The 25,588-nt window shown below is 39.6% G+C and overlaps 1 protein-coding gene across 1 annotated transcript; it reads left to right on the forward strand.

The window, feature by feature from the left end:
• The first annotated feature begins 932 nt into the window (after positions 1–932).
• LOC132613053 (uncharacterized) lies at positions 933–21,638 on the forward strand. The gene is made up of 4 exons (XM_060327112.1): positions 933–1,926; positions 2,058–2,359; positions 20,762–20,797; positions 21,033–21,638. The coding sequence occupies exons 1-4, from the start codon at positions 933–935 to the stop codon at positions 21,636–21,638; spliced, it is 1,938 nt and encodes a 645-aa protein (XP_060183095.1).
• The last annotated feature ends 3,950 nt before the right edge of the window (positions 21,639–25,588 follow it).

The raw sequence follows: 25,588 nt of genomic DNA on the forward strand, positions 1-25,588 counted from the left end.
TTTCTTAATTTTTGGGCTAAACATGGTTCATTTATGGACACAGTGAAGGAACATTGGAAAGCTGATTTCATGGCTAATCCTTTTCATTTGTTTCACCACAAAATGAAGAAAGTGAAAGCTGCCTTAACACAGTGGAGTAAAGACATTTATGGGAACATTTTTCAGGAGATTAAGACTTTGGAAGATGTGGTTAAAGTGCAAGAAATTCAATTTGAACTTCAACCTACACCAGCAAATAGGGAGAGATTGCACATGGTACAAGCTGATTTAAATAGGTACTGGCATTTAGAGGAAGAGTTTTGGAAACAAAAGGCAGGAATGAAATGGTTCAAGGATGGGGACAGAAACACTACTTTTTTTCATTCTTATGTGCAAGAAAGGAGAAAGAGGCTGCATTTAAGAAGAATTCAGGATCAGAATGGTAACTAGATAGAATCTCAGGAGGAATTATCATAAGAGTCAATCAGATTTTACTATGAGCAATTTACTAAGGAAGAAGATCCAAGTGATTTTGAGATTTGGGATCATGTCCCACAGATGATTACAGCAGAACAAAATAGTTTCATTGGTGGTTTGCCAACTGAGGAGGAAGTAAAGAAGGTGGTTTTCAGCTTGAATGGAGAGAGTGTTGCTGGGCCAGATGGGTTCACTGGAATTTTCTATCAGACTTGCTGGGATATCATAAAGGAAGATGTCACAAACATGGGGAAGGCATTTTTTTGTGGAGCTGAGCTACCTAGATTTATTACACATACTAATCTGGTGTTATTGCCTAAGAAGGATATAATCAATACCTTCTCAGACATGAGACCAATTAGTTTGAGTAACTTTAGTAATGAAATCATTTCAAGATTGATTCATGAGAGAATGGTGTAGGGTTTAGCAGACATAATTTCTCTAAATCAGGCATGTTTGTGAAAGGAAGAAGTATAATGGAGAATGTGCTACTTACTCAAGAAATCATAGCAGATATCAGGCTGAGGACAAAGCCTGCTAATGTAGTCATGAAATTAGACATGGCTACGACTTATGACAGGGTTTCTTGGCTATTCTTGCTCAAGGTTTTAAGAAAGTTTGGTTTTTCAGAAGTCTTAGTAGATATGATTTTCAGGCTTGTTAGCAATTCGTATTCTGTTTTAATTAATGGGCAACACCAGGGATTCTTTCAGTCCTCCAGAGGTGTCAAGCAAAGGGATCCTTTCTCTCCTAATTTGTCCATTCTATCTACAGAGGTGTTGACTAGAAATATTAATGCTCTACATCAGATTCATCAATTTAAAGGTTATGGTTTCCCTAAATGGAGTCCTAAGGTGAATCATCTAGCTTATGCTGATGATATGATAATTTTTTCTTCAGCAGATGTGTTTTCTTTACAGCTTGTTATGGAAATTTTAAAGAAGTATGAGAAAACATCAGCGCAGAAGATCAATAAGGAAAAGAGTGCAGTTTACATGCATAAAAATGTTCCTGGTGATGTGAGCATTACAGTAGAAATTGTTACAGGAATTGGGAGAAAATATTTTCCTTTCACCTACTTAGGTTGCCCTATATACCATAGTAGGAGAAAGAAAGATTTTTTCACAAACATTTTGATGAAAATAATGAATAGACTACAGAGTTGGAAAGGAAAACTTTTATCTTTTGGGGGTAGAGCTATTCTTATTAAACATGTGTTACAAAGTATGTCAATCCACCTATTATCAGCAGTTAATGCTCCTATAGGTGTAATCAGGCAAATACATAAAATGTTTGCTCAATTGTTTTGGAGCAATACCGTGGGAGGTAAAAGTAGACATTGGGCTTCATGGAATCGACCATGTTTTCCAGTAATGGAAGGTGGGATGGGCTTTAGATCATTACATGATGTATTTGTGGCATTAATTTGTAAATTATGGTGGAATCTGAGAACTAACCATCCATATAGAGGTACTTTATGATAAATAAGTATTGTAGAAAAGAGAATCCTATGATTATTCAGTGGAAATATGGTTCTCAAACCTGGAAGAATTTGTTGCAAGCTAGAGATCTGATTGAACATCACATTTGGTGGCAAATAGGTATGGGAAATTCTCGATTTTGGTTTGATAATTGGACAGGAATGGGTGCTCTATACTACACTGTAGAAGGCTATGATGAGAATGTTCAAAATGTTGCTAATATGGTGGATCAGGGGCAGTGGAATTTGGAAAGATTGAGAGAACTACTTCCTGATGATATAGTGCAGCATAGTAGCAACACTATTAGACCTACAATGATAGAAAGGGAAATGGACAGGCCATGGTGGATACTGGATACTAAGGGTGATTTTACAATCAAATCAGCATGGGATTATATTAGATTGAGAGGGCAAAATATGGAGGTTTATAAGTACATGTGTCACGACCTAACCAGAGGGCCATGATGGGCACCCAGAATTAACATACCGAGCACCTCTAAACATACATCTCATAATCATTTCTGGGTGGACCATAAAGATAACTCATAGATGTCATAATCTGTAAGGACATATCTCACAATATAACGGCACAACTCTACATAATCGACAACAACTATGCCTATCGTCACAAGCTGACAAGGCTACCATAATATTACACAACAACATGCACTGATAAGGCTATGAAACGTCTAACTGTACACACATGTCTACGAGCCTCTACATAGAATACAAGTGACCATAAGGACCAACACCAATAGACTGCAGCTCCGAAGAAAATGGAGCGCTCTTGAGATTCCACTGATGAAGCTCCTATGGGTCAGATCCGTCTACCTATCTACCTGCGGGCATGAACACAACATCCACAAGAAGGGACGTCAGTACGAATAGTGTACTGAGTATGTAAGGCATGAATAGTAACATGATAAAAGCACGAAAAATAACGGAAGATAAAATAATCGTTTATATCTCATAATACCTTTCAAGACATTCGTCATACTTACTTACCCTTTCTCTAGAAGAACATTTCATACATCCACGTTCCTACTTATACAATACCATACAATACAATACAATACAATACAACACCGTACCCGGCCATATAGGCTCAATATTATCCGTACCCGACCATAGTAAGGCTCGGTAGTATCCGTACCCGGCCCTTTCGGGACTCGGTGTATCCGTACCCGGCCCATTCGGGACTCGGTGTATCCGTACCCGGCCCTTTCGAGACTCGATAATATCCGTACCCAGCCCCTTCGGCACTCGGTGTCACACATGACTACATATATACATATATAAGAGTACATAAATAAAAGTACATCATCATCATCATTCTCACCAAATCTTTCCTTAGAGGATCAACTATCGTAAGATGAGATCAATAGTCATAAGAGTATCAAGAACGCTGAACTTAGATAGCATTGGAAATGAAATTATCATCATCGCTATATCTCATAGATAGCATTGGAAATGGAATTATCATCATCGCTATATCTCACCTCGGAGGAACAAGTATTATGAGGTGAGATCAACAACAATGGATAAAATCAAGGAAATCATGAAATAAGCTCAATAATCTCATAATAGCATCAAATCCATAAGCTTTGGAATCTCCAAAAATGGAATCATTATCATTATCATCATGGAACATACTTATCTTTAGCAATAAAAGAACTTTGAGAATCATGAACTTCTAGCTTTTTGGGACTAAGGATATTATGGAAAACATGTCTGGGTTCATAAGAAAAGAATCATGCCTTTAGAAAGAAAGGATTTAGCCTTACACACCTTTTTGTTCTCCTACTAATTAATGCTTATCCTCCCAAGCTCGAAAATCTACATTCAAGAGGAATCATACTACTGTTAGACTTATCGTCATATGCCTACCTTAAGTCTTCAACTAAACTCCTTTAGAATCTGTCAAAATTCAGGCAGCATCTCTCCTGTTTATATCCCTAGCTCGAAATCACAATACCAACAAAACAACAACAATAGCAACACTAATATCAACAACATCATCATCAACACCAATAAACTCCATAAAACATCCCCCACGATGTTTTTCCCAATTTCTCAACCAACCATAAAAATATCCACAATACCATAATCAAAGAATTATATTCAATTTTATCTCAAATTAATCCAAAATCTCCTTTCAAATTCGTTCCATATTCATCATCTTCACTTTAATACTTTAGAACTTCTCTAATATGATTCTCTTCTTTTATAGGACTTGCTAAACCTTTAAATCAACTTAATCATGAGAAATAGGATGGAGAACATACCTTACACTAGAAGGACTTCACCCCAATCGACTTCTTCCAAGACCAAATTCATCACAACATTAAGTAGAGACAAGAACAATGCTTCTCTATGAATTAGCTTGGGGTTCTGGAGTTTGATCCTCTCTTGTGATGGTATAGAATGTTTTGGAATGGTGGAGAACCTTCAATAACACTCTTATAATGAAGAGAGAAGTGTGGGAGATTTTAGAGAGGTGTGGAGATGTTAGGAGATTTCAAGAGGGTTGTGGAGTTGAAGAAAAATGAATAAATTGAAGTGTAGAGGCCTATTTATAGGTGCCAAACTCGGATTGGGCTGGGTCACCACATAAGTGGGCTTTTAAGTGAGTTTTCCGGATTTTCCGCCCAAGTTCGGATTCCTCTGATTGTTCGTTTTTGTCACGACCCGTCTAGAGGGCCGCGACGAGCGCCCGGTGCTAGCCCACCCGGGCACCCCCTTGACTTACACTTATACTTACATCTAGGTGAGCCACATGATTAAACATACGTTTCTATTCATCATTCATGCTAGTCCCACTGGACGACAATGCTTTTATATCATCATTGGCATTTATGCCACATCAATGTACATGAGCCGACAAGGCTATCCAAACGATATATAAAATATAGGCCGACTGGGCCAGACATATCTAACCATATACATATGTCTACGATCCTCTAAGGAGAGTATGTCGTATCACATAAGCAGGACAGGACCCCGCTATGCCCATAATTATATACACAAAAGAATAAGTACCCAAAAGCTATAGCTCCGAATGAAGTGGAGCTCTGCTATGTAGTCTCGAGAATGTAGCTACGGATCAAGTCTGTCTCCCTGTGCACCTGCGGGCATGACGCAACGTCCACAAACAAAAGGACGTCAGTACGAAGAATGTACTGAGTATGTAAAGCATGATCAATATCAATAGAGAAGCATAATGAATGGGTTTGAGAAAATAGCACAAGATGGGGGACGGTAATATCATCGTAATAGGCACTTACTTGCCTCACATAGGGCTTTCCATTTCCAATGTGTATTTGTGTGCTTACCTCCAAATCGTATTCGTTCCATATTTGTACTCATTTTCATATACATACCTTTATTCACGTTCATATCATATCATATCATATTCGTATCCATATCATATACATAACATTTACATGGCATACCCAACCATGCAGGATCGGTGTTTCATACATACTTGGCCAACAAAGGCTCAAGGCTACTCATACTTGGCCCTACCAAGGCTTCAGGGTTACATCTACCTGGCCGTACCAAGGCGTCAGGGTTATCCGCACCATCTGCAGAGGTGTGCGCGCATTACATAATCATATACATACTTATTTACATATCTTACCCGGCCTCATAAGCTCGGGGTTCCATAATAGTCATACATAGATACATATACATAATAGCTCATAAGCATCTTTACTATTTACATCTGTTATGTCCCGTGTTTTCGCATATTTGGAGATCGAGAAAAATGAATAAGACTTGTGTGTTATAAGGAAATATTTTGATTCTAGAGAATATGACTTTGTTGGTTATGAAACTATTGGTGCTAAGTCATTGGGGAAGGCCGAGGGTAAATTTGGAATTTCGGAAATTAGTTTCGGGAATTACAAAACGAGACTTCAATGGATTGGGCCTAGAAAAATTTAACAAAAATTGAGGCCCAAGTGTTAGGGGTGGCCGGCCAAAGGCCAAGGCCCAAGCCCCATTTTAAATGGTCATGTGAATTACATATGACCATTAATCAAGATATATATCATTGTACACCTTTAGAATCTTCAAGAAAAAAATCAAACAAACCTTTGGGAGCAAAAACCCCCCCTTCGGCCGAACCCCTTATCCCTCAAAAAAATAATTTTCCTAGCCTTGATTTGATCCTAAAAACCTTGTTTTTTTTTTGTATTAGTAGTAAGTTCAAGACGCTCTCCGACGTGATACAATTAGTTTGGCGAAAGAGCGACGTTTGCGGCAAATCGGAATTTCAAGAATAAGGTATGATTTCTATGTTTTTATGTTATGAAATGGGTATATATGTGGTAGTGATTAAAGTTGCATGAAGATTATGGAATTGTGTTGTGTTGAGCATGGTCGTGTGTGTGTGTGAAGGGTGTGTTTGGCCGTGAGCCATATTGGTGTGGGAGGAGTAGTGAATTTGATCTTGTTTAGTTTGTTCAATGTGTCGTTGCGGCCTTTATGTCGTAAATGAACGTTTAAGGAATGGAATTGGCGTTGGAAAAGGATTTCGGATCATTACGGGAAAGTGTATACCTTTTGTATATTTGCGTATATCATTGTATATCTTTGATACTAAAGACTTTAAATGTGGCTTATGGTTGATGTTAATGAATTCGGAATGAAACAATGCAAGTTAGAATGTTTGTCGTAAATTTTGATGTTTTGAATTAAATATGGAAAGTAATGAATTTCGGGAAGTTTCGTGTATGGGTTGGAACATATTTGGGATGTGATTGAATAATCTTGAATGAGTGAATGAATACAATAATGTGGATATAGATTTGGAATTTTGAAGTTTGAATGAAGAGTTGCCAACTTATGTAATAAGGTAGAATTTTGAAGTTAGAATGGTTTGATTATGGTTTATGTGGTTTGATGATGTTTGGGTTGTTGTTGTTGATATATTTTGAGCCGAGCTAAATCTCGGGGATGTTAGATATAAAGGGGAAATGCTGCCGAAATTTCGGTAGACAAAAATCAAGTTAATGGAAATCTTAAGCCTAAGAATCTCTAATTGGTAACTTTGACCATTTACAGATTCTGGACGAAACGGGATTTGATTTTAAGGAGAGCATAAGACGTCCATAAGGTATGTAAAGCTTCCCACTTCTTCGTTTGGCATGTCTTAGTATGTTAGGTAAATATTGGAACCTCCGGAGCATTTCTGCTCCTCAAAACCCGATCTACAAAACGACTACTATTCATTCAATTCAATTGAAGCCTAAAGGCTCTATTTTGGCTAGAATGCAACCAAATGTCTGAAACCTATCGAAATGTGATCGGGTCACTTTGAAACCATTATGTATGATCTTTAGCCTCTAAATGTTCGTAAATTATGTTCGTCACCTCAATCTGACTCGAGGTGGGCCCGCTAACCCCGAGACGCCCTATTTGTCCTATTGGGCTCTCTTTTTGGATGAACTTCGATATGAGATTTTCGACTTTGAGACTTCCCTCTATGAATTATGTTTTGACTATTATGATATGTTAAGTTTTGTTTTGAGCCATACGTACCACTTTGGAAACATTTTGTGAAATAAACCTTCGTATCAGCTGAGTATTCGATTATTTTGGGTTATGAAATGACTTATGAAATCATTATGTTGTGAAAGGCTATTTTGAAATATGATTTGCATTTGTTTGCTCACGACTCCGCTCGTGCCTTACTATGACTTCGTTCACCGGTTCCCGGGCCGGTTATGATTCGTGCGCCCTATGATAATTCGGCCGTATGCTGTGTTACGGTTCCCGAGGCCTCGCCATAGGGCCGGGTTCCGTTTGGAGTTATGCTGTGATATGGCTAGTGATGCGATACGCTCACTTATGTTTGTGTTCGGGAATGTACGGAGATTCGAAACCTTCTGGTGTTATGATGTGTGTGGCGCCAGCGTCGGAGTGGCGACCACGTTCTTGAGCGTTTGCATGATTTCGTTTGCATTATGTATATGTATATGATTTGATACGTATTTTGACATACTGATTGGTACTTCCCTTTGATAACCGGTTTTCTTTCAGTTTTGGCTCATATTTCTGTACTCCGTGCTTTACATACTCAGTACATATTTCGTACTGACCCCCTTTCTTCGGGGGCTGCGTTTCATGCCCGCAGGTACAGATATTGGTGATCCTCCACTGTAGGCTTCACTCTCTGCTATTTCGGAGTACTCCTTCTTGACTCGGAGTCCACTTTTGGTACAGACTTCTTTTGCTATGTATATATTCTGTACATTTGACTATTTGGGTACGGCGGGGCCCTGTCTCGCCATATGTCTTTGTTTTGAATTCGTAGAGGCCTGTAGCCATATATGTGGGGCGAGGGTCCTATGTATGTTTGTTTGATTTTGTTTTCTGGTCTTACAGCGGTCAGTTTGTTATGATGGCCCTAAATGGCCCTTATGCTTATATTTGCACTTATGACCGGCGATGTCTATTCCGCCGCTCCGTTTGGATTCGATATGACATTTTGATTTGTGCGACCGCTTAAGACATATTTTGATATAACCTATGTTGATATGACTTTTATGGAATTCTGAAATACGTTCGGATTTGGTAAATGAATAGGTGATTTGGTCTGGGTACCCAGGTAGGGTGCCAGTCGCGGCCCACGGGGCTGGGTCGTGACAACATCATTATCATAATCGTCATCAACATCATCAGTACTATTATCGTCATTCACCACGTTTATCTTCATAGGCTTACTCATCATACGAGGGATTTAGTACAATCGTGGCGTATCAAGAATCGTGAGCTTACTAGCTCGGAAGATCAAATCATTTGAAGGATATCATAGTCTCATAGAAGATTTAGATATTTGGCCAAAGGACCATGCATTATGAAAGAAGGGTTAGCCTTACATACCTTTTTCGTTCAACTATTCTACACTTGCGCTTTCTCCTCCAATGCTAGCGTTTCTACCTTCATTAAGGGCATACTATCATTAGAATCGATAGCTAGCATATATGACTAAAGCTAGAGAAAATCGGACAGCATCTCTTTTATTTATATGACATTCCTCCATAGCGTCTATCAACTCCTAAACGTCAACAACACATTCACAATACCATAACAATAGTCATTATTCATCCACATTTCTCAATTTGCTTTCAATTACTCATATCCATGGCTATAACACACAACTATGTCCATTCACGTACATTCCTCATCTCATGCTCTCAAGATCATTTATAACACATTTACATAACAATACGTCAAGACTCATAACTCAATTCCAACTATTTCTCAAAATGGCATTATTCCACATTCATGACCCATTTTGCCATACCTTTCGACAATCCATGTATTTCAACTCTTAAATACCTTAAACAACATAGAAATATCATAAATCTTACCTTAGATGTTGTAGGAACAAGTCGTGGTTGATAATACTCTACTTGAGCAAAACCCTAGTTTATCTCCATTGGGATTTCTTGACTTGTATGATCTTTAATGGGTTTCCTTACACTTGATTCACTTGGTTTATGTTGTTGATCACTAATAATCCTTGAATTCTTGTGGAATAAATGTAGAGAGATGTTTTAGAGAGAAGGGGTGTCATGTGGAAATGAAATAATAAACTTGGTCCCCTTTTTAATAACCCACAAATCTGATCTAAAATGAACAGTCGTCGAAAGTGCACAGTGGTCGTAAACCCAGTTTACGGGCCGTATTCCAGTTTACGGTCCGTATTCTGTGGGCGTATTTAAGCATAACAGAACCAGAAAGTACGCTGGGGATCATGGTGATTTACGATCGTAGTTTACGGGTCGTATTTCAATTTACGGTCTGTATTCCAAGTCGTATTTAACCATTTGAACATTGACAGAAAGTTGAAGTTTTGGAAGTTGAAATACGACATGGCAGTTTACGGGCCGTATACCATTTTACGTTCCGTATTTCATTTTACGACTAACTGGCCAAAGTGCAAACCTGTGACTTTTCCACATTCTCAGAACCTATAGTTAGTCATTATGGATCATAACCTATCTCTTATTGCAATTGCCTTTGGAACCTTATTTAGGGTCGTCAAACGTCGTTCCCTTCTTATTAAAACATTGTATACGCTATGCCCTTTTGTTAGCCTACCCACTGTACGTTCGCGGGCAAATTTTCAAGGTGTAACATTCTTCCCCCCTTTGGAACATTCGTCCTCGAATGTTAAACACTCGGGATTCTCCGAAAAGTTCGCCAGAGTTTCCCCTGTAATTTGGCACTACCAACCTTCCACAACAACCCATAATATCATCGCCTCACAGGGCTACATCACAATATCAACATATCTATGGCCACACACGACCCAAAAGCATAAAAGGAAAACATACATACCTTATAATCTTGACGTCTCATCTTGGATCTCTTCCAAGGGCTGAAATAAATGCGGGTATCTGGATCGCATACTTTCTTCCGCTTCCCAGGTCATTTCCTCTCATTTGCTACTCCTCCATAGAACCTTAACTGAGGTCACCTCTTGGTTTCTAAGCCTCCGTACTTGCCTATCTAGAATGGCAATGGGTACTTCTTCATAAGTCAACTTTTCTGTCACTTGCACATCACTTATAGGCATGATTTTAGTAGGATCTCCAACATATTTTCGAAGCATCGAGACATGGAAAACTGGATGGACTGACTCCAAATCCGGAGGTAGATCCAACTCATAGGCCACTTTGTCGATCTTTCGCACAACCTCATAAGGTCCAATGTATCGGGGACTAAGCTTCCCCTTTTTTCCAAATCTCATAACGCCCTTCATTGGCGACACTTTAAAAAATACTCAATCTTTCACTTGAAACTCTAAGTCTCTTCGACGATTATCCGCATAGGACTTTTGACAACTTTGGGCTGCTAACAACCGATCTTGTATCAGCTTGACTTTTTCTATAGCTTGCTGGACCAAGTCTGGTCCTATCAATCTAGTCTCTCCTATTTCAAACCACCCAATTGGGGATCTACACTTTCGCCCATATAGAGCTTCATACGGTGCCATTTGAATGCTAGAATGATAACTGTTATTGTAAGAAAATTCAATGAGTGGCAAATGGTCATCCCAATTTTCTCCAAAATTTATCATACATGCCGCAACATATCTTCAAGAGTCTGAATGGTATGGTCGGCTTGTCCATCGGTCTGCGGGGGAAATGTCGTACTAAGGCTCACTTGGGTCCCTAGACCCTCTTGGAAAGACTTCCAAAAATTGGCTGTAAATTGAGTCCCTCTATCTGAGATAATAGATATTGGAACACCATGGAGTCTCACTATCTCTTTAAGATAAAACTTTGCATAATCTTCTGCCATGTACGTCGTTCTGGCTGGTAAGAAATGAGCTGACTTGGTGAGTCTATCCACAATCACCCATATGGAATCATACTTACGTCGAGAACGGGGTAAGCCTGTAATGAAGGCCATGTTAATCACTTCCCACTTCCAAGTTGGGATTTCTATAGCTTGCAACAATCCACCCGGCTTTTGGTGCTCGATTTTCACCTGTTGACAATTGGGACATTGAGCTACAAATTTCGCTATATCTTTCTTCATCCCATTCCACCAATATATAGACTTAAGATCATGATACATCTTCGTCGCTCCGGGGTGAACAGAATAACGGGAGCAATGAGCTTCTCTCAATATCTGGTGGTGTAAACTTGTCACATTGGGAACGCATAATCTGCCTCGACATCGGAGAACTCCGTCTCCTGAAAGCTCAAATGATGAGTCCTCTTTCTGAGGGAGTGTGTCTGTGTAATGTCTTAGCATGGAATCTTCGTATTGTCGCTCTTTCACTTCTGCTACTAGCGACGAGACTGCCGAATTCTAGATAGTAGTTCCCTTGCTACCTGAGTCCGCTACTCGAACTCCTAGGCTAGCTAACTGCTGGAGCTCACGAGTTATGTCTCTCCTCTCAGGTCGTACATCACACAGACTTCCCATAGATCTGCGGCTAAGAGCATCAGCTACAACATTTGCCTTTCCGGGGTGATATAAGATATCAACATCATAATCTTTTAGCAATTCCGACCATCGTCGTTGCCATAAATTCAGCTCTTTCTGCTTGAAGATATACTGTAGACTCTTATGATCTGTATAAATATCCATATGGACACCATATAAATAATGTCTCCATATCTTTAACTCATGAACCACTGCGGCCAATTCTAAATCATGGGTTGGATAATTCTGCTCATGTTTCCGCAATTGCCTTGAAGCATACGCAATCACTTTGCCATGTTGCATCAATACACAGCCTAGCCCAATGCCTGAAGCATTGCAATAAACAACATATCCTTCCAATCCCTCTGGAAGTGTCAAGACTGGGGCGGAAGTCAATCTACTTTTCAACTCTTGGAAGCTATGCTCACAAGCATCTGTCCATTGAAACTTTGCCGATTTCTGGGTCAACTTTGTGAGTGGTGCAGAAATAGAAGAAAAACCTTCAACGAATCTCCTGTAATAACCTGCTAAGTCCATAAAGCTACGAACCTCCGTAGGGGTTGTGGGCTTTGGCCAAGTTTTCACGGCCTCAATCTTTTGACTGTCCACTCGAATACCATCGGCTGCCACAATATGCCCCAGAAATGCCACTGAGTTCAACCAAAAATCGCATTTAGAAAACTTTGCAAATAACTCTCGAGTTCGAAGAACTCCGAGGATAGTACGTAAATGATCCGCATGTTCTGCCGCGGATCTAGAATATACCAAGATGTCGTCGATATATACGATCACAAATAAATCCAGGAAGGGCCTGAACACATTGTTCATCAAATCCATAAATGCCACCGGTCCATTAGTTAGCCCAAATGACATTACCCAGAACTCAAAATGACCATATCTTGTTCTGAAGGCTGTCTTAGGGATATCTTTCTCCCTAACTCTCACTTGATGATACCCGGACCTCAAATCAATCTTTGAAAACCATTTGGCGCCTTGCCATTGATCAAATAAATCATCAATCCTCGGAAGAGGATACTTGTTCTTAATCGTCACCTTATTCACTTGCCGGTAATCAATGCACATTCTCAAGGAGTCATCTTTCTATCGGACGAACAATAGGGGTGCTCCCCACGGGGATGAACTAGGCCTAATAAAGCCTTTTTCAAGCAAGTCTTTCAATTGCTCCTTTAACTCTTTCAATTCTGCGGGTGCCATTCTATAAGGAGGAATAGATATAGGCTTAGTGTCTGGCAACACATCAATGGCAAAATCAATCTCCCGCTCGGGAGGAAGGCCTGGAAGCTCTTCCGGGAACACATCCGGAAATTCATTTACTACAGGAACTGACTGAAGAGTCGGCGACTCAGCTTCTATATCTTGAACCCGGACTAGATGGTAGATGCACCCTTTCGTGATCATTTTCCTTGCCTTTAAATAGGAAATAAACCTACCTTTTGGTGACGCCGTATTCCCTTTCCATTATAGGAATGGTTCTCCTGGAAACTGAAAACGAACCATTTTCATTCTACAATCAACATTGGCGTAACAAGAAGCCAACCAATCCATGCCCATAATAACATCAAAATCCACAATTTCTAACTCATACAAATCAATCATGGTACGACAATCACAAATCACAATTACACAATTTCTATATACTAGGTTAGCTATTACCGATTCACCCACGGGTGTAGACATCTCAAAAGGTTTGATCGACTCCGGTTCGACTCTAAATCGACCCGCAACATACGGAGTAACATATGACAATGTGGAGCCCGGATCAATCAAAGCATATACATCATGAGAAAATACCGATAATATACCTGTAACCACGTCAGGGGAAAACTCAAGATCTTGGCGTCCAGCCAAAGCATAAACACGGTGCTGAGGACCGATGGAACTAGGAACTCTCCCTCTGCCTCTACCGTGGCCGACTGGCGCATGTGAACCTGGCCTCATAGGGCGTACAGATGTTGAAGATCCAGATACCGACCCTGAAGGCTGGGTCCTACCTCTACCATGAACTGAGGGGCAATCATGCATAATATGGCCTGGTCGACCACATGAATAGCAAACATCTGAACCCATTCGCCATCGACCCCAATGCAACTTCCCACACTGGGAACATCATGGTATGGGTGGCCTTGCTTGACCTAAATCATCTCTAAACTGAGACCCCGAATAGCTTTAACTCGGCCCGGAACGAGGAGGTCTATCGAATCTCTGACCTGAAAATCGTGGAAGTGCACTAGTCATAGAATAGCCTGAGTGCCTGGAAATCTGCTGCCTGTGCCCACCTCTGAACTCACTCATCGGACCTGAAGATCTGATGTTATAGCCCGTATTTTGTACGTTCGGATAATTCGAGATAGTTGTGAGAAGTTAAGGGAAAAGCTACATTTTGATCTTGTTTAATACACAAGTTGTTTATCAGTAGTATTTATGAATATTATTAGTATGGAAATATTGAGAAAGGCTAAGGGTAAAAAGAAAAATTCGCAAAGTGGCTCAAGGTAATATTGTGGAAGGCTAAGGGCAAAATGGGAATTTCACAAAGTATTCAAGAAATTTCTTAAATGAACCATGGTGGCCGTCCAACTTAAGGTGGGCCTTGGCCCACCTAGATGAATTATGTGTATATATATATAAGATATATTAGTCATATTTCTCCACAAAAATTCTAGAACCTTGGAGAGAAAGAATAGGCCATGTGTCCATATTCTTACTTGAGGGGCTTAAATATAAATATAGATAAATGGTGGAAAGAAAAAGATAAATAAGACATATTTATCTTCATCTTTAGAAAGATGAAGAAACTTGGAGAAGGAGAAGAAACAACCAAGGCCATTCGGCCATGGTGTAGCCGAGCAAAGGCATAGGAAAAATTGATCAAAAAAATATATTTTCTTCTAGCAATTCAACCAATTGGGAGGCCCTTATTAACATGGAGTAGTTGTTGGAACAAGCAAAGTATTCATTTGGGCAATTCATAAGCCTAGCCGAATGAAGGAGTTAAGTGAAGAAGGTATGTGTTCAATCTTCTTTTATACGTGTTATGGATGATTTGTGTATGTTGAAGTATGTAAAAACGGATGAAATTCATGAAATAGGTATGAGGATGCTATGGCCGAATAAGAGTGATGATGGTAGGATGTGATGAATTCATTTTATTTAGCATTTTAATTGTTGTTGTGGTAAATTCTATGATGTAAAATAAGGATTTAATGATTTGAAATGAAATTGTAATCGTTGGTGGATTATGGAAGAAGCTAATGTGATATTAGTATGGTTTCTTATGATTATAAGAATGAATGATATTGCTAAAGTATAGATTGTTGGTGTAGTTTATGAATTGGAAGAAAGAAAATGTGTTGTTAGTGTTCTTGTGGAATTTGGAAGGTTTTGGGTGAAGTAGTATGTCAATTGGGTTGTTTGGAATATTATGTGAATTGTTTGAAGAATTCTTGGATTTTGCTTGTAAGGTCTTGGGCGAGTATTTGAATATGAGATCATTGGTATTGGCTTGATTTCATGTGATTGAATTGAGTATAAGTGGAATGCCGTCGGATTGTGTAGAAAGAATTGTTAATGTTAGAATGTATTTTGAAATAATTGTTGAAGTTGGAAGATATGATTGTTAGTATTGTTATTGATAATTTGGCCGAGTTGCATTCTCGGGTTTGTTGTTGATAAAGTGGTCGAGTTAGATTCTCGGGGATGATGTGTTTACAGGGGAAATGCTGCCGAAATTTCGGCAGATTATAAGTGAATTTGTTTGAGAAGCTAAGGCAAGTGAATGACAATGAATCTAATGATTATGTAAAATCTTCTTGAATGTAGAATAGCAAGCTTGGATAAATAAGCGTAGCTAATAAGGCGTGGCACAGGTATGTAAGGCTTACCTTTCTTTCTTTTGGCATGATCTTTATGAAACGAGCAAGTGACGTATATGTATGAATTCAAAGGAATCTCCTATTCTTAGAACCACTAGGATGGCTAATATTCTTGGCTTCCATAAGTGTTCCATATGGCTTTGATGCAAATCTATGATGTCCGAAGTTTGTCGATATGTTTCCAAATGGCATTCGAAAGATAATTTATATGACTAAAGTTTTGGTTTTTCAAATGCTAGCACGTTCGACTATTCCATTGAGTCTTTGATATATTTTGATATGTACATATGATTCCAAAAGTTATATTTGATTTGATCTATACGATATCCGAAAGATACTTGATATGATAATTGCTTCGATTTTCCAAAAATGGCTTTTGAAATGCTCGTAGAAGGTTCTGTACTTCAAACGTCCATAACTTCCTCATACTAAGTCGGATTGACCCGAAACTAGTTTCTGAGCCTTCAGGAGTCGGTAAGTATACTTGTCTATCGAGTCTTGATTTATGTGCATATGGTTTCGCATTATTCTGTTCGTGCAAGCCTCAGTTTGGATTTCACTGAGCCCGGGCCAGGACATGTTCTCGTGCGTATTCCACTGCATTATTCACCGAGTCCCTCTCACTTGCGGGCCGGGACACGTTATATGTATATGATGTTATGATGATATGGGGAAGGTGGCCAGGATGGCATATGATGATTTTATTCACCGAGACCCGCAAAAGAGGGCCGAGACACATTATATGTATCCACCGAGTCCCTCAATAGAGGGCCGGGACACGTTATATGTATACATGATATATGATGTTGTCATGCATGATTCTATCCACCGAGTCTCTCACTTGAGGGCCGGGACACGTTACGCATATGTGATATATGATGTGGGCACGTATGATTTCATCCACCGAGTCCCTCGCTGGAGGGTCGGGACACGTTATCTGTACATATGATTTATGACATGGATATGCATGATTTTCATTTAAAAAGGCAAGTACTTTGATGTTCTAAAAGGTCATACTTGATTCTGGTAAATCTCTGTTTCAGTTATGATTCTCTTTTTCTGTATTCCTTGCCTTACATGCTCAGTACATATTCTGTACTGACCCCCTTTCTTCGGGGGCTGCATTTCATGCCACGCAGGTACACCCAGATGAGTAAAGGACATTGCTAGAAGATGCTTCAGCTGGATTGGCAACTCCATTTGTTCCTGGAGTGTTGCCGAGTCAGAGTATGTGTGCTATGAAGTTTTGTTCGAAGTTAGAGACTTTGCAGACAGAGTCGTGGGTATTGGTTGTCAGTTCTGTAAGCGACTCCATCAGCCGATGTGTCATTTGTGTTATGATATAAGTTCTATATGATTACAGATTTTGTTTGACTTGAAAGCAACGAAAAAGAATATTTCTGAAAGTTGTGCTATGCGTTTCATCTTTATTTGATTTAAAAGTCCAAAAGATTATGTATGTAATAAGAGTCAGCGGGTTCGCTCGGCTCCGAGTATGGGGTCGGGTGCCCATCACACCCTAGCGGGATTAGGGTGTGACATCTGACCCTCTTGCTATGACCCCTATCCTGCTCGCATTCACTTCTCTGCTGTTGTAAACTTTCTTCTAAGTTCTGAGCATGATCCTGAATGCGTGCAATATCCATATTGTCCTGAAGGGACGCAGTCAAGCACCTATCCATCAAATGCGGCCTTAGGCCTTTCACAAATCGGTGCACTCTGTCACCCATATCCGCTACCATGGCTAAAGCATATCTAGCCAAGGAATTGAAGTGGAGACTATACTCTAGCGCACTCATGCTACCTTGCCTCAAGTTCAAAAATTTATCGGCCCTAGCTCGCCGAACTTCTGGAGGCACATAGTGTCGGAGGAAGGCATCAACAAACTCTTGCCATACCGGGGGAGGTGCAGTGGCTCCCCGTGAAGCCATCCAAACCTTATACCATTGGATCGAGACATCTCTTAATCTATACGATGCTAACTCCACCGACTCGGTGTCCGAAGCATGTATCAATCGAAGCGTCCTCAACATACCATCGATAAAATCCTGAGGGTCCTCCTCTGGCTTTGACCCAAAGAATTCTGGAGGGTTCAAAGTAATGAAGTCACGGGCTCTTGCACTAACAGCCCTGTCACCCTGCCCTGTACTTTGCCGCTGAGTCTGGGCAGCAACCAACTGAGTAAGCAAGTGTATGGCCTCTTTTACCTCTTGGCCCGAAGCATCCAGTGGAGGAGCTGGAGGTGCTGGAGCTGGGGCTGAGGCTCCCTCACGCTCCTCTAATATGAGTACTGAACAGGAGGACTGAGATTGAGCCGCACTCTGGGACTCACTTTCCTCTACTACCGGTGGCGGTGCTCTTTCGGCCCGCTTTTCTGCCACCGTCTTGCCCTTTTGGGCTGCTGTAGCCTTTCTCTTTACAGGCATTTCTGAAATACACAACACACGATTAAGGAACAAGAATTTCTTATATCATAGCTCTATCGCACGATTCTTATGAAGAAAGAAGGTCATTTATTCCTAAAATGTCCGCAGCTTCTTGTTTATAAGTGTGGCGCGCAACACACCCATAACCAAGACTCTACTAGACACGGCTCGTAGACACACCCTAGGACTGAACTGCTCTGATACCACTTTTTTCACGACCCATCTAGAGGGCCGCGACGATCGCCCGGTGCTAGCCCACCCGGGCACCCCCTTGACTTACACTTACACTTACATCTAGGTGAGCCACATGATTAAACATACGTTTCTATTCATCATTCATGCTAGTCCCACTGGACGACAATGCTTTTATATCATCATTGGCATTTATGCCACATCAATGTACATGAGCCGACAAGGCTATCCAAACGATATACAAAATATAGGCCGACTGGGCCAGACATATCTAACTATATACACATGTCTACGAGCCTCTAAGGAGAGTATGTCATATCACATAAGCGGGACAGGATTCCGCTATGCCCATAATTATATACACAAAAGAATAAGTACCCAAAAGCTATAGCTCCGAATGAAGTGGAGCTCTTCTATGTAGTCTCTGAGAATGTAGCAACGGATCAAGTCTGTCTCCCTGTGCACCTGCGGGCATGACGCAGCGTCCACAAACAAAAGGACGTCAGTACGAAGAATGTACTGAGTATGTAAAGCATGATCAATATCAATATAGAAGCATAATGAATGGGTTTGAGAAAGTAGCACAAGATGGGGGACGGTAATATCATCGTCATAGGCACTTACTTTTCTCACATAGGGCTTTCCATTTCTAATGTGTATTTGTGTGCTTACCTCCAAATTGTATTCGTTCCATATTTGTACTCATTTTCATATACATACCCTTATTCACGTTCATATCATATCATATTCATATTCATATTCGTATCCATATCATATACATAATCATATCATATACATAGCATTTACATGGCATACCCGACCATGCAGGATCGGTGTTTCATACATACTTGGCCAACCAAGGCTCAAGGCTACTCATACCTAGCCCTACCAAGGCTTCAGGGTTACATCTACCTGGCCCTACCAAGGTGTCAGGGTCATCCGTACCATCATACTTATTTACATATCTTACCCGGCCTCATAAGCTCGGGGTTCCATAATAGTCATACATAGATACATATACATAATATCTCATAAGCATCTTTACTATTTACATCATTATCATAATCGTCATCAACATCATCATTACTAATAATCCTTGAATTCTTGTGGAATAAATGTAGAGAGATGTTTTAGAGAGAAGGGGTGTCATGTGGAAATGAAATAATAAACTTGGTCCCCTTTTTAATAATCCAAAAATCTGATCTGGAATGAACAGTCGTCAAAAGTGCACAGTGGTCGTAAACCCAGTTTACGGGCCGTATTCCAGTTTACGATCCGTATTCTGTGGGCGTATTTAAGCATAACAGAACCAGAAAGTACGCTGGGGATCATGGTGATTTACGATCGCGGTTTACGGGCCGTATTTCAATTTACGGTCTGTATTCCAAGTCGTATTTAACCATTTGAACATTGACAGAAAGTTGAAGTTTTGGAAGTTGAAATACGACATGGCAGTTTACGGGCCGTATACCACTTTACGGTCCGTATTTCATTTTACGACCAACTGGCTAAAGTGCAAACCTGTGACTTTTCCACATTCTCAGAACCTATAGTTAGTCATTATGGATCATAACTTATCTCTTATTGTAATTGCCTTTGGAACCTTATTTAGGGTCGTCAAACGTCGTTCCCTTCTTATTAAAACATCGTATACGCTATGCCCTTTGTTAGCCTACCCACTGTACGTTCGCGGGGAAATTTTCAAGGTGTAACAGTTTTAAAACGCCCATAACTCCCTACTCCAATGTCTTATTGACGAACGGTTTGTTGCGTTGGAAACTAGACTTGACGAACTTCATTTTAGGCTCTTGAAACACATCAAAACTCTTGATATACACGGAGATATACCCCTCTAAATTTTACCCAAAATTCTATCCAGAATTCTGCCAACTTTTTCCAAATTTTTGACAAACTTATTTTCTTCTATTTGCTTGGTCCCGGAATCTTCCGAAACTCTCCATACATGATATTTATCATTAATCATACTTGATAATGGTCATTTCCTTTGGTTCCAAGGTTGTCCTTCCCGGTTACGACTTACGAGATCATAATTCATCCTTTACTTCATTGTTACGTACTTACCATGGCTTGTACCTTCCAAAACTTCATGGGATGTCTTTGATACTTCATTAATATGGTGAAGTATGTGGCATGCTCATGCTCTGAAAGTGCAAGGTGTAACAACATGTGGATGAAAGGGTTGCCATTCAAGATATCTTTTTTCTAATGGAGGCGTTGGAAATACAAGCTACCTTTGGATGATGTATTGAAGAAAATGCACTATAATTTGGCATTCAGATGTTGGTGTTGCTCCAATCCTAAGTAAGAGACAATCCAACATTTGTTTGCTACATCTTATGCAGCTAACAGGACTTGGTCCTATTGTTCTTCAATTGCAGGTTTGAGCATGGAATGATTACTGTTACAACAAAGAGTTGTAAAGTGGTGGACTGCACCAGTTAAAGGGAGATTAAAGATGATTTTTCAGGCTGTTCCTGCAATCATTATTTGGGAAATATGAAAAAGAAGGAATGCTATCAAGCATGGAGGGAAAAGATCAATTGGAAAAGTTATATACCAAGTTTTGCATCTATTCAAAGACTGGTGATGATCAGAAATCCCTCAATCACATAGGTGCCGCACAAATGGGAAGAATTGATTGCTATGTTAGAGAGTGGAGGTAATAGGCTGAAAGTTAAAAAGGTTGTATGGAATCTTCCACCAGCAGGTTGGTTGTTGTGCAATACAGATGGAGCCTCTAGGGGAAATCTTGGTAGAAGTGCTTATGGTTTCTGCTTGAGGAACAATGAGGGGAACTTGGTATATGCTCAAGCCGCAGAGATAGACATTAATACAAATACAGATGCTGAGGTAATAGCAATTTTAGAGGCTATGAGGTATTGTAGGAATGAAAGATTGGATAATGTCATAATTCAAACTGACTCTAAAATGATTTATAAAATTTTAGAGGAAGGATGGAAGCCATCATGGGGAATTGTTAGTCGGATAGAAGAGATTTTGGAACTAAGAAGTACTATGACAATCTCTTTTAGTCATAGTTTGAGGGAAGGGAATAAGCTTGATGATGCTCTGGCTAACCAGGCTTTAGATGAAGCCTCTTTTCAATGTCAGGATTTTCAAGGGTTAAGATGGACGAAGCTTAATCATCATGTTCAAATTCATATGGAGGAGAACATGGTGGTTTGTTCTAGCTATGTTTACTTTTTTGCTGGTTTCTAAACTATACAAATCAGCACACGCAATGGCAGGAGGCTTTAATTCCATAGTTCTAAGGTTATTAGTTACACAAGTTATTACAACTAGAGAATTCATGAGACAACAGCAGCATAAAAATAAAAAGGGCAAAGGAAAAGAAGGAAGCACAGAAGATCAGCTTAGTCCAGATATTAGATTCAGTAACACATAGCAAATTCAACATATGTAGAACAAATATAGTCAAATTCTCCTTCCTGATTTAGACCAAATAGATTGGATGGATGTTTTATTTGTGGTATTAGCATCGTAAGGTGCTTATTCAAATAGACAAAAATCAAATCTATACGAGTCAAAATTACGAAGAGAATGAGACTTATATGTTCAACATCAGCAGTATATGTGAGGAGTAAATAGCAGCAAAGGAACAAAAGCTTTGACAGATGAAGAACTTACAAGGTTGAATAGAGATGGAAATAACACGATGAGCTCAAGAGCACCTTGATTCAGGTCAAATCGAGGACAGATCCATCACATGAAGAACAAGAACAACAAGATGAGCTCAGGGGCACCTTGATTCAGCTCAAATCGAGCACAGATCCAGCACATGAAGAACAGGAACAAGGTTAATCGCTTAGATAACCCAGAAATCCAACAAGAAAACAAAGAGGGTGAGAATGATACACTTACATTAAGTTCAACTTCAACATAAACAACACATCAATACAAGTGATGGAGGTGTGGATCAGATCAGACGTCTCAGGTAGCTTCATCATTTCCACGCCGGCATCGACCAAGAAGATGAAGAATCAAGAATATCAAATCAACAAATGCAAATATGTCACGCCCCGAACCATGGCCTGGGCGCAACACGGCACTCTGTGCCTTACTGCATGTGACCGAGCGAACCACATGGCTTGCTGAATCATCATGAGGCATAACATGAGCAGAATATAACGTGAATGCATGATGAGCCTTTATAAAACGTAATAAGTCATAATACTTAATAAAAATACCTGTTTAAACATGAGTGCGAAAATAACATGAATGAGCCAAAAATGGCTATACGACTCCGAAAGTCTGACATAACATAACTGACTTGTCTAGTCTATGAAACATCTATCATGAGTCTGACCGGAAAACATGCTTGCTGGGACAAAGCCCCCAACATACCTTAGATGCATAACTAATTATAAAACAAAGAGTTGACTAAACCCCGAATGAGATGGGGCTCACCAATAAGCTGATACGAGTGCTGTCCTACAGAGCAGATACGTCGTCCTGTAAATCAGTACCTGCATCGTGAAATGCAGGCCCCCGGGCAATAGAAAGGGGATGTCAACACTTTGAATGTACTGGTATGTAAAGCAACTGAATGAAATAACATGGGACATAAAATAATAATGATAAGAACTGAAAGTGAAACTGAAACCTGGTCATGAACATGAATACATACATATATATAACATGGTAAAAATATCATAAGTAGGGAGAGCAATAACTTATAACCGATCCATGGGCTGGTGCATGCGTCCCGCCAGCAGAACACTTAGTCCTTGCCAGGGAACATGAGATTTAATAAAATATGAAAGGATCCAGTCATTATGAGAGATCGTCCGGGACATGGGTGGAGCGATCCTCATCCTACGGTGGCTACGTAGTTTTAGGCTATCTGAAGCCTTCCTCGGTAATTAAAGCAACTCCCAAAATCATGAACATGTAAAATAAGTGGCACTTGTTGCCCATGGTTTTCATGAATATAACTTGCTTGTACATGGATATCATAAATTATCGCTTGCTTGCATGAACTTGTAAAACATGTATAGTATTTTCTTCAAAATAGCATAATATATCATAAACTAGCATGCATGAACCCATGGAATAAGATATATGGATTCTTCATAGATTACGGACAAATTCTTAATAATCTTAAAGAAATATTAAGAACTCAATGATAGAATTATAACAATTCATACATAATATAATCATGGACATGGACCTAGGGTTATCATGAGCATGGTATAAAAACCCTAGTTTTCATAAAGAATCATAATTTATGGATAATGAGGCGTGGGGAAGAACAATGATGTTCCCACACGTAGATAGTAACTCTACATACCTGGTAATGCTCCAAACTTGAATTAAAGATTTTAACTTTGAAGAAGATTTTCAAAATCTTGAATTCTTGAACCTTGAGATGGGTTTTCTTGAAAACCCTAGTTTAGGAACAATGATTTCTTGCTTAGATTATTAGAGTATATGTTAGAATTGAGTTGGAAGGGTCTGGATTGACTTACCTTGATGTTTTGGATTGTTTCTAGGGCTTGGAATTGTGAATAATGAAATAAAAGAACTGAAGGCTTGAATTTTTACAAAAGTGAGGCGAAAATTATATGGACATATTATACGGTCCGTATAAAGTTATACGGTCCGTATAAAGTTATACGGTATGTATAATATGACCATATTTTATCATGGCTGAAACCAGAACGGCGATTTGAAGTTTCATGAAATACGGACGAGTTATACGGTCCGTATAAAATTATATGGGTCGTATAACAAGTTTGTATAACATGAGCAGTGAACGGACTGCTCTGTAATCCTTCAGTAAAATAGCCATAACCTTTTGTACATATGTCCCCTTGACCCCCATAATATACCGTTGGAAAGGTATTTCAAAGGGCTACAACTTTTAAGAAGGAAGTTTTCACAAACTCCTAAAGAAAGTACCCAAAAATGGCCATAAGTACAGACTGTCCTAGACTTAGATGAATTTAGAAGGCCTTAAGAACTTCACTTTTTGGTTTGACTTCAAAACGACTGTTTATCACTCGAGTTCATCCCAAATAGATTCTTATAGCTAAAATATCACCTTTATACTAGTTTCATACATTCATACCTAATTCGGATTTACAGGATGTTACAATATCTCCCCCTTAGGATCATTCGTCCTCGAATGATGGGTCTTGGTTAAGAATGAGACTGGACATGGCTTGAATACATGAAAGTGAAGAAAAATGACATGAAACATAAAATCTCAACATGATTACGTGGGAATATGGTCATGGATCATGAGACATGAGTACGTGATTACATGGAAACATGTACAAGGGGAACATGAAACTGAGTAGCGCCTACATGAATGAGAATCATAAAACATTTGTCCTCGATTTATGACTAGTGGTTAAGAATCGCTACTAACTCTGGAACCTACAAAATTTATGGCAGGACTTCCTTCATAATTCGGACCCTCACGACATTTCTCAAACGCCTGTCAGCTAACTAAAGTTAATACGTATGATGTGACATAATGTGATTATTGTATCTTAAATGTAGCTAACATAAATACTGAGCTGGCTTGAACACACGAATATTGGTTGAATGATTACATGATTACTATACATGGGGTTTGGAGTAAAATTCGTAGGCACGAATGACATGAGTACTAGAATAGACACGAACATGCATGATTACCTGGGCGTAAGACGCATGACATGGGACATAAATACATGAAAACTATCTGGCATGAATACATGAGTGCTAAACTGTCATGAGATACGAATACGTGTAAACATGGATATTATAACATGAGATCTGAATATCGAGCAGGGGATTTGTATGATGAGCGGAGATGAGATCTAAACACTTAGAGGCTTGATCATAGATGTTCGTACATCACCATCACGATTGACATATAAGATATGAGTACGACTTAGGCTTTGAATGTGGGTGCAACTCTGTGCGAATGAGACAGATTTGAGTCATAATAGGAATATTATCCTACCTACATATTCATAAAGGTCTAGCATAGGCATGACATGAATACGTCGAATCTGAGTAGAATACTCCTAAGATAAGCCCCATAGGGTGAAGGAAAGGAAATCTTGTTTGCTCTGAAACATAGATAGGAATACCTTGGCATACCTGGCTTATTATCGTGAGCGGATCATAAAGGATTGAGAGCGAGGAATCATTCG

The sequence above is a fragment of the Lycium barbarum genome, chromosome 10 (assembly GCF_019175385.1).
Source record: "Lycium barbarum isolate Lr01 chromosome 10, ASM1917538v2, whole genome shotgun sequence".
Classification (NCBI taxonomy): domain Eukaryota; kingdom Viridiplantae; phylum Streptophyta; class Magnoliopsida; order Solanales; family Solanaceae; genus Lycium; species Lycium barbarum.